General features: G+C 42.2%; 1 protein-coding gene across 1 annotated transcript; it reads left to right on the top strand.

The window, feature by feature from the left end:
- Positions 1 to 5991: 5991 nt before the first annotated feature.
- Positions 5992 to 6473, top strand: LOC126942126 (cytochrome c-like). Its single transcript, XM_050769364.1, has one exon. The coding sequence runs from the start codon at positions 6059 to 6061 to the stop codon at positions 6374 to 6376; it is 318 nt and encodes a 105-aa protein (XP_050625321.1). The 5' UTR covers positions 5992 to 6058; the 3' UTR covers positions 6377 to 6473.
- The last annotated feature ends 4360 nt before the right edge of the window (positions 6474 to 10833 follow it).

Here is a 10833-nt window from a genome sequence, read left to right as displayed (position 1 = left end):
CAAGTGTGGGCCAGGCTTAGCAGGAGGTGGGTGCCGAGATTGGTATCAGCAGTGGACACAGGGATGACACTGACAGGTTCTGATATCAGCCTCAGGTACGACCAGGGAGCGGAGGCATTGTGTTGGCTTTGGGACTGCCCCCAGGTGTACGCGAGGATGGGAAACAAGTTGGCACTGAACTTGACAGCAGAAGAATATTAAAGTCATGTTTGGTGCCAAGAGGGCTCTGTGTGTTGTCTCAGGTGTCATTGAGGGCATATGAATGCCCTGCTTCTAGAGGGTTTAAGAGTGGCACCATATAGGGTTGGTTCCATTGGGCTCTGACGTGAGCATGAGGCAGGTGCTGAGACTGGTCCTATGTGGGCCTGAGATGAGCCTCAACAAGACCCTGAGAGGGGCCCCAGATGGCCACAGGACAGGCTCTGATGTTTGGGGATTCCAGCGTTGCACCTGTCCTCTGGGTCACCAACTTTGGACAAGGGGAGGTGGGTGAGGTTGGCACCCCCAGGACTGACATCTTGCTCCAAGTGTTCTGGGATGCTGAGCTCTGAGACCTGTGTGGAGGGAGCAAAGTTCAGAGAACAAAGCGGAGAGAGGAAAGTTGTTTGTTGATTTTGGGGGGGAAGAGGTGGGAAGGAGGATCAGCACCAGCTGGGCAGATATCAATCCCTCTAATCCTGGTCACCAGCCTGCACTTGGGCCCGGCCCCTCCTTTTCCTTCTTGTTTCCTTAAAAGGTGGGAGACAGACATTTGGGGAGTTTGTTTCTCAGTGATGTTGGCACAGGGAAGGGCACTGAGTGGTCAGCAGGCTGCCATGACCTGGCCAGGGAGGGGTGGGGAGAGACAGGCTGGGAGAACTCCAGTATTTGTGGACATAGAGGTCGATCGATGTTGGACTTGTTGATTACCCTGGAGCGTGGAGTGAGAGAATGGTGTCTGAAATGATGTGAGAGGGACTTGTCCCAGTGGGCAGTGTCTTGGGTACAGACTTTCAGAGTGAGTTAGTGTTGAACCCAAGAAGATCCCTTTTCTTTGCCGGGCCTCAGTTTCCCTTTCTGGATGGATGGTATAATGATTAAGGCCTGGATTGGAATCCTAACCTTATCCCTTCTTTGTTGTGTGGCTTTGAACAGTTGACTTTATCTCTGTGAGCCTTATGGAGCCAAGAACAGCTCCTACCTCTTTGGCTATTTAGGGGAGAAATATATGTGTTAATGCAGATGAGGACATGGCAGTAAGTGCTCAACGAATAGTAGTTGTTCTCTTTAATCTGTAGGATGAAGTGGATGGATGAGATGTTCCCTAAGCACCTTCCCTGCTTTTACATTCTCTAGTCTAAAGCTCCCAAATCTTTTCCTTTGGGAAGGAGGGAAGGGACAGAGTCTTTGGGAACCTCTTTCCCCATCCCTTCCTCAGCACAGCCAAGATTTACCCCATGGAGCTGTGAATAGGAAATTAATCCTTCACGGCCTCCTGGAGCGTGGTGCTGAGTTAGGCAGTATCTGCAGAAGGACAGGCAGCATTAGACTCTCAGGTTATTCTGGTTGGCCCTGGAGCCCTGCACAGGACTTTGCCCACCTGTCTGTCTACACTTGTCTTGGATCCTGTCTCTATCTTTCTTTTTCTCCTTTCCTGCAAGTCAGTGTTCCCCTCAATCACCCTGTGTGCTCCTGCATCTTTGTATTTTGTGCCATTTTGTCCAATGGGTTCTCCTGGATGCCTCTGCCATGTTTATCCTCATTTATACAACTGTCTGTGTGTCACTCTGGGTGCATGCTTGTAGTGTCTATGTGCATGTATGTTTCAGTATGTCCATGTTGATACATGAATTTGTGTGTGTGCCAGGCTTTGTGGGGTGTATGTTTGTGCTTGATAATGGGTATCCATTCCAACTTATGTCTACACATGCACATGTGTGTGTGTGCCTGACGGGGTGTGCCACTGTTTCTCAATGCTTGCCAGTCTTTTTGTCTGTCTCTGCATACAGCATGTGTGTACACATGATTTAGGGGTGTCTACAATGTGCATTTCTGTGTAAAACAAGATGTATACTGCATATTCATATTTGTGTGTACACATTCACAACTAGGTGACTACATGTAAGTATGTGGATGTTTTCATGTGTGCATTCTGGTGTGTCTGTGCAGGCTTGTGGGCCATGTTGCATACAGCTGAACATCTGATGTTTTCCTGTGCTCATCTGTGTTTGGATTAAAACAGTCCTAGCCCAGCTCCATGTGTCTGCTTGAAAAAAGCCCCTGAACTGTGGGAAGATTTTATGAGCATAATCTTAAACTCCTCATTGCAAGACTGTGAGGTTAGCTTTATCATCTCCATTTTGCAAATGAGTTAGGTAAGGCCCCCAAAGTCGGTCATAAGTGACTTGCTTCTGCATTCCACAGCTGATGAGGGTAGAGTCTTAGTATGGTTTTGTATGACTGTAAATTTCTTTCTTTCTTTCTCTCTTTCTCTTTTTTCTTTCTTTCCTCTTTCTTTTTTTCTTTCTCTCTCCCTTTCTTTTCTTTTCTTTCTTTCATTCTTTCTTCTTTCTTTCCTTTTGTTCTTTCTTTTTTTCTTGTTGAGATGCAATTTTGCTCTTCTGCTCTCATTGCCCAGGCTGCAGTGCAATGGCGCGATCTCAGCTCACTGCAACCTCTGTCTCCTGGGTTCAAGTGATTCTGCAGCCTCAGCCTCCCGAGTAGCTGGGATTACAGCCACCACACCCAGCTAATTTTTGTATTTTTAGTAGAGAGGGGGTTTCACCATGTTTGTCAGGCTGGTCTCAAACCTCAAACTCCTGACCTCAGGTGATCCGCCCACCTCAGCCTCCCAAAGTGCTGGGATTACAGGTTTGAGCTACCACGCCTGGCTGTGAATGTAAATTTCATGCTGTTAATCACTACTTTGGACTGCCAGGCCCCACCTGTTTTTCTTTATGAAACATTAGAAAAACTGCTTGTAATCTCTTGTGTTCTTCAAATACTTTCGTGTAAACATGTAACAAAAGGTTTCAAAATGTTAGAAAAAAAGTATTTTAATAGGAGGGAGACTTGACTTTCTATAGTGTTTGCACTCTTTGGAACCTTAACCAAAGACCTCGTGGGCCAGTATACCCCTCAGGCCATTGGCAATGAAGTAGTGGGGGAGTTGGAGTAGTAGTGGTTGTGGTCAGAGAGTGAAATGTCTGTGTTTCACATTTCAGAGTGATGACAAGGATTAGGGTGGGGCTGTGGGAATGTTGGCTGAAATAGAGTGAAGAAGGTCAAAGAAGAGAAGAGAAGTCAAGATTCTTTTTTTCTGAGTGTTTGGATAACTCACATCCATGGCCATGAAGTTCCTCCCTACCAGGAAAATGGCAAGACTTAGGAGTCCAGAGATGGGAAAGAAGTTGGATAGATGACAGGGATGAACAGTTTTTTTGTTTTGTTTTGTTTTGTTTTGAGATGGAGTCTTGCTCTGTCGCCCAGGCTGAGTGCAATGGCACAATCTCAGCCCACTGCAAACTCCGCTTCCTGGGTTCAAGCAATTCTCGTGCCTCAGCCTACTGAGCAGCTGGGATTACAGGCACCCACCATCAGGCCTGGTTAATTTTTGTACTTTTGTAGAGATGGTGTTTCTCCATGTTGGCCAGGCTGGTCTTGAACGCCTGACCTCAGGTGATCTGCCCGCCTCAGCCACCCAAAGTGTTGGGGTTGGGATTACAGGGATGAGCCACCATGCCCGAACAACTTTTTTTTTTTTTTTTTTTTTTTCCAAGAGGACAAAGATATCAGCTGCCAAGTGCACTGATGAAGTTTCTTCTGGTAATGGTTAAGTGACTTCTATTGGAACAAGCATCCCATGAATAAAAACTATTAACTCTAAAGAAAACATTTTTAACAACCCAATTCCCTGAAATCACTGGGGAGTGAAAAAAAGCATTAAAATCCTTTAAAATGCAGACCACTTCTTGACTGGGAGGGCTAGGTAAATAACAATTCCTAAGGGAACTAAATTTTCTTTTTAACATGCTGTGTCTCTTTAAATGTAGAAAGGTGATCAAGATGGCTGACCAGATGCAGGTAGCATGGCCTTCTTCATGGAGAGGAACTCCATTTTAAACAGATTATCTAGGAAAGATTGCTCGGATTCTTCAGAGAAGAGAAGGGATTCAACAGAGAAGACATAGGAAGCTCTGGTGCTGCCTGCCCTCTCTGGTCACAAGCCCACAGCAGGCACAATTGCAAGAGTTTAATGTTGGGCTGTGTCCCCCTTTTTGCCAAGTGTGAGGTGATGCCACCCAGATGGGGAAGGGACAGGGGAGAACAAGCTCTCCTAAGCACACTTAGGACAATACCACCACACCTGCTACAGGATGCTGTGGGACTGGGGAGTAGCCCACCCAACCCATTGCATCTACCAGCAACACCAACATGGACTGCCTGGGTCCTAGTGGATTGCTCCACCACCGCTACTGCCGTCAACCATATCACACCAGGGTGTGCTTCCCAGGGGTCTGAGAACTTGCCCACGTCCCTGTCCCCCAACTTCCATGACTACCCTCTAAGCAAGCCACTAAGAAGCTCAAGAATCAGCCTCCCAGGACTCACTAATACCAAAGCCAGTGTAGGCTGCTCTGGGGCTCAGGCACACTCTCCAAGCTGCTGCCACCACCAGGGCCCAAAGATGGGCTCAGTTGGCATCCAATACCCAGCTAAATTTTTCCACAATCTCAAGTAATAACTACTCTAAGCTACCAAGGAAATCAAAGATACCAGTGACCGTGGGTACCGCCTATGAAGTCATACTAAGATCACACTACCATAGGCACCCAGAATGAAAGCCAAAGTATCCTACTCAACCAACAACATACACACATTTTTCAGGAAAAAAATTTTCTCCTACAAAAACAATTTTAAAAAACTTGAGGGCTGGGCGCGGTGGCTCAAGCCTGTAATCCCAGCACTTTGGGAGGCCGAGACGGGTGGATCACGAGGTCAGGAGATCGAGACCATCCTGGCTAACACGGTGAAACCCCGTCTCTACTAAAAAAAAAAAATACAAAAAAATTAGCCGGGCGAGGTGGCGGGCGCCTGTAGTCCCAGCTACTCGGGAGGCTGAGGCAGGAGAATGGCGGGAACGCGGGAGGCGGAGCTTGCAGTGAGCCGAGATTGCGCCACTGCACTCCAGCCCGGGTGACAGAGCGAGACTCTGTCTCAAAAAAAAAAACAAAACAAAAAAAAAAAAAAACAAAAAAAAAAACCAAAACTTGAACAAGCTACTACTACACAAGATTTGCAGATATCAATGAAACGACACAGGAAACACGAAAAAGGAGAAAATCATGACATCATCAAAGGATCACAATAATTGTCCAGCAACAGATCCCAATCAAAAAGAATCCCTCAATATGCCAGATAAATAATTCAAAATGTTGATTTTATAAAGCCCTACAAGATGCAGGAGAAATCTGAAAATCAATACAAAGAATTGGAAAATCAGTCCAGGAAATGAATGAGAAATTTACCAAGGCGAGAGATACTATAAGAAAAAAAAGCAGAAACTCTTGAACTAAAAAAATTCAATGAAGGGAATACAGAATATATTCAAAAGCTTCAATAGTAGACTGGACCAAGCAGAGGAAAGAACCTCAGAACATGGCTGGGTGAGGTGGTTCATGCCTGTAATCCCAGCACTTTGGGTGGCCAAGGTAGGTGAATTCCTTGAGGCCAGAGTTCAAGGCCAATCTGGGCAACATACTGAAACCCCATCTCTAAAATTAGAAAAAAAAAACGAATCTAAGAACTTGAAGACAGGTCTTTTGAAATATCCAGTCTGACAAAATAAAGAAAAATGAATAAAAAAGAAGAGACAAAGACTTTGAGTTATCTGGGACTACATAGTGTGACCAAACTTATGTATTTTTGGTATTTCCAAGGGGGAAGAGAGATTTTAAAAAATTAGAACACCTATTTTTAGGAAGTAATTGATGAAAACTTCCAAATCTAAGAGAGTGGGGGACGTCCTGCTTTGGAGCGGGAATATTCGTTGCGCCAGCGACTAAAAAGAGAATTAAATATGGGTGATGTTGAGAAAGGCAAGAAGATTTTTATTATGAAGTGTTCCCAGTGCCACACCGTTGAAAAGGGAGGCAAGCACAAGACTGGGCCAAATCTCCATGGTCTCTTCGGGCGGAAGACAGGTCAGGCCCCTGGATACTCTTACACAGCCGCCAATAAGAACAAAGGCATCACCTGGGGAGAGGATGCACTGATGGAGTATTTGGAGAATCCCAAGAAGTACATCCCTGGAACAAAAATGATCTTTGTCGGCATTAAGAAGAAGGAAGAAAGGGCAGACTTGATAGCTTATCTCAAAAAAGCTACTAATGAGTAATAATTGGCCACTGCCTTATTTATTACAAAACAAATGTCTCATGACTTTTTTATGTGTACCATACTTTAATAGATCTCATACACCAGAATTCAGATCATGAATGATGACAGAATATTTTGTTGGGCAGTCCTGATTTAAAACTAAGACTGGCTTGTGGTTAAATGAGTATATTCAGTTTTTGAATTTTAATAGTAATTCCAATTCAGTAAATGCTATCACTGTTTACCCCTTCTAAAGATATGATTAGACTTTGTTAGTAATGTTCAACTTTTCGCAAAGATGGTGAGTGCCATCTTAAAACTTGCTGGAGATTGGTTTTATATTTAGATTTCTATAGCTGGTTTGTGAATGTATTTAAATTACTAGGGAAATTCCTTCACTGTCTCAGAACCAAGCAAGATTCACCTGTGTTTTGTGTTCATTCGCCTCTTAAAGGCAAGGGTTGAAGATAAATAAGGTAGCAATGTCTAGAGTTTTGGCCTTAACGATGCCAATCTAATTATAATTCCCTGTATTTAAAATGGTTCCTTTTACTTATTGAAAAGCATTTTAGTATGGTTTATGTGTAATATTAAAGATTATTCAACACTTAAAAAAAAAAAAAAAAAAAGAAAACTTCCCAAATCTAGCAAGAGAGTTAGACATCCAGATACAAAGCCCCAGCAAATACATTGCAAAAAGAACTTCACATAATAGTATATTTAGAAAGTCTAAAGTCAAGAAGAAAGAAATAATTTTAAAATTAGCAAGAGAAATCATCTAGTTACCTATTAAGAAAACTCATCAGACTAACAGCAGACTTTTCAGTGGAAACCTTACAGGCCAGAAGAGAACAGAATGGCATTTCAAACTGCTGAAAGAAAAGTACTGTCAGTCAAAACTTTTATGCTCTGTCAGAATAAGCTTCATAAATGAAGGAGAAATAAAATGTTTTCCAGACAAGCAAATGGCGAGTGAACTTGTCAACACTAGCCTGTTCCTATGGGAGATGCTCAAATGGGTCTTAAACATGGAAATGAAAGGTCAACACTCAGCATCATGAAAACACACAGAAGAATAAAACTCACATTTCTCACAAAAACAACCTCATAAATGAGGAAGAGAAAAGAATCAAATGGCAACATGGCAGAATCTCATCAAACCACAATGACAGAGAAAAAGAAAGAAACAAATAATTTATCATATAAAATAACTTTAAACAATTAACAATATGACAAGAATAAAGCCTAGCATATCAATATTAACCTTGAATAAATGGATTAAATGTTCCACTTACAAGATACGTATTGGCAGAATACTTTAAACAACATGATGCCCAGCACTTTAGGTGGCCGAGGCGATTGGATCACCTGAGGTTGGGAGCTCGAGAGCAGCCTGACCAACATGGAGAAACCCTGTCTCTACTAAAAATACAAAAATTCGCCGGGTATAATGGCATATGCCTGTGATCCCAGCTACCTGGGAGGCTGAGGCAGGAGACTTGCTTGAACCTGGGAGTTCAAGGCAGAGGGAGGCAGAGGTTGCAGTGAGTCGAGATCGTGCCATTGCACTCCAGCCTGGGCAACAAGAGCAAAACTCCATCTCAAAACAAATACACACACACACACACACACACACACACACACACACACCATGATACAACTCTATGCTGCCTATAAGAAACTCACTTTACCAGTAAAGACACATATAGACTGAAAGTACATAGTTGGAAAAAGATATTCCATGCAAACAAAAACCAAACAAGCAGGAATAGGTATATCTTATGCCAGTTAAAACAGATTTTAAATAAAAAACATTAAAAACAAAACAAAGAAGGTCATTATATAATGATAAAGGGATCAATTTAGCAAGAGAATATAACAATGCTGAATATATATGCACCTAACATCACAGCCCCTAAATTTACAAACAAATATAACTAGACCTAAAGAATGAGACAGACAGAATACAATGAAAGTGGAGAACTTCAACATCCCACTCATACACTAGACAGATCATTGAGAGACAAAATTAGCAAAGAAACATTAGACTTTCATATGCTTTGGATGTGTGTCCCCTCCATATCTTATGTTGACATGTGATCCCCAGTGTTGGAGGAAGCGCCTAGAGGGAGGTATCAGATCATAGGGGCAGATCCCTCATGAATGGCTCAGTGCCGTCCCCTTCGTGATGAGTGAGTTCTCACTCAGTTTAAATGAGATCTGGTTGTTTAAAAGAGTCTGGGACCACCCCCTTCCATCTCTTGCCAATGTGATACACTGGCTCCTCCATTGCCTTCCACCATGATTGTAAGCTTCCTGAGACACATATCAGTAGCAGATGCCAGTACTGTGCTTCGTGTTCTGCCTGCAGAACTGTGAGCTGATTAAACCACTTCTCTTTATAAATTACGCAGCCTTGGGTGTTCCTTTAGAGTGATGCAAAAATGGACAAATGCAGACTTAAATTGGACTTTAACCCAATGGACTCAACAAACACTTACAAAACATTTTACCTAACAACTACAGAATATACATTCTTTTCATCAACATATGGTATATTCTCCAAGATAGACCATATATTAAGACCACGAAACATGTCTTAACAAATTTTTTAAAAATCAAAATTATATCAAGTATCATCTCAGATCACAGTGGATAAAGTCAGAAAAGGATTCCATTCCATCAATACTAGGAGGAACTTTGAAATGGTATAAATACATGGGCACTAAACAGCATGCTCCTGAAAGATCACCAGGTCAACAAAGAAATTAAGGTGGAAATTTAAAAAAAAAATTAAAATGAGTAAAAATGAAAATACAACATACAAAAGCCTGTGGCATACAGCAAAAGCAGTACTAATAGGGAAGTTTATAGCACTGAATGCCCACATCAAAAAAGTAGAAAGGGCCAGGCATGGTGGCTCACTGCTGTAATCCCAGCACTTTGGGAGGTTGAGGCGGGTGGATCACTTGAGGTCAGGAGTTTGAGGCCAGGCTGGCCATATGAAGAAACCCTGTCTCTACTAAAAAATACAAAAATTAGCAAGGCATGTTGGTGCATGCCTGTACTGAGGTGGGAGAATGACTTGAACCTGGGAGGCAGAGTGTGCAGTGAGCCGAGATCACGCCCCTGCACTCCTGCCTGGGTGACAGAGTGAGACTCCATCTCAAAAAACAGTAGAAAGATCACAAATTAACAACCAACGTTACACCTCAAGGAACTAGAAAAAGAACAAACCAAACCCAAAGTTAGCCAAAGAAGTAACAAAGATCATAGCAGAACTAAATGAAATAGAAACCACAAAAACAAAAAAATCAACAAAACAAAACTTGATTCTTCAAAATGTTAAACAAAACTAATAAACCACTAGCTAGACTAACCTAGGAAAGAAGAGAAAATGAAAATAAAAACAATCAGAAATGAAGAATGGGACATTATAACTGACTGAATAGAAACACAAAACATCATGAGAGACTATTATGAACAGCTATACCCTCACAAACTAGAAAACCTAGAGGAAATGGATAAATTCCTGGACAGTTACAATCTATCAAGATTGAACCAGGAAGTGGAACTCTTGAACAGATCAATAATGAATAGCAAGATTGAATCAATAATTAAAAGTCTCCCAAGAAGGCCGGGCATGGTGACTCATGCCTGTAATCCCAGCACTTTGGGAGGCCGAGGAGGGCAGATCACTTGAGCTCAGGAATTTGATACCAGTCTGCTCAACACAGTGAAACCCCATCTCTACTAAAAATACAAAAATTAGCTGGGCGTGGTGGCACACGCCTGTAATCCCAGCTACTCAGGAGGCTGAGGCAGCAGAACTGCTTGAACCCAGGAGGTGGAGGTTGCAGTGAATCGAGATCATGCCACTGCACTCCAGCCTGGGTGACAGAGTGAAACTCTGTCTCAAAAAAAAAGTCTTTCAAGAAAATAAATTCCAGGACCAGATAGATTCACAGATTAATCCTACTAAGCATACCAAGAAGAACTAATACAAATCCTTGTGAAACTATTCCAAAAAATTGAGGAGGAGGGAATTCTCCCTAACTGATTCTACGAGGCCAGTATCATCCTGATAACAAAATCAGACAAGAACACAACAAAAAAGAAAACTACAGATCAATATCCCTGAATCACATAGATACAAAAAGCCTCAGCAAAATACTAGCAAATCAAATAAAAAAGACCATACACCATGATTGGGTCAGATTTAACCTGGGGATCCAAGGATGGTTTAACATATGCAAATCCATAATGTTATACATTCCATCAACAGAATGAAGGACAAAAGTCATATGATCATCTCAATAGATGCAGAAAAATTATTCAATAAAAATCAGCATTTCTTCATGATAAAAATCCTCAACAAACTAGGCATAGAAGCAACATATCTCAATGTAATAAAGGCTACATATGACAAGCCCACAGCAAACATAACATTTAATGGTGAAAATTTGAAAGCATTCC

The sequence above is a fragment of the Macaca thibetana genome, chromosome 19 (assembly GCF_024542745.1).
Source record: "Macaca thibetana thibetana isolate TM-01 chromosome 19, ASM2454274v1, whole genome shotgun sequence".
Lineage (NCBI taxonomy): Eukaryota > Metazoa > Chordata > Mammalia > Primates > Cercopithecidae > Macaca > Macaca thibetana.
This window is presented reverse-complemented; position numbering and strand designations above follow the sequence as displayed.

Coding starts and splice junctions, on each gene's coding strand:
- LOC126942126 (XM_050769364.1), top strand. CDS start 6,059: ATGGGTGATGTTGAGAAAGGCAAGAAGATTTTTATTATGAAGTGTTCC.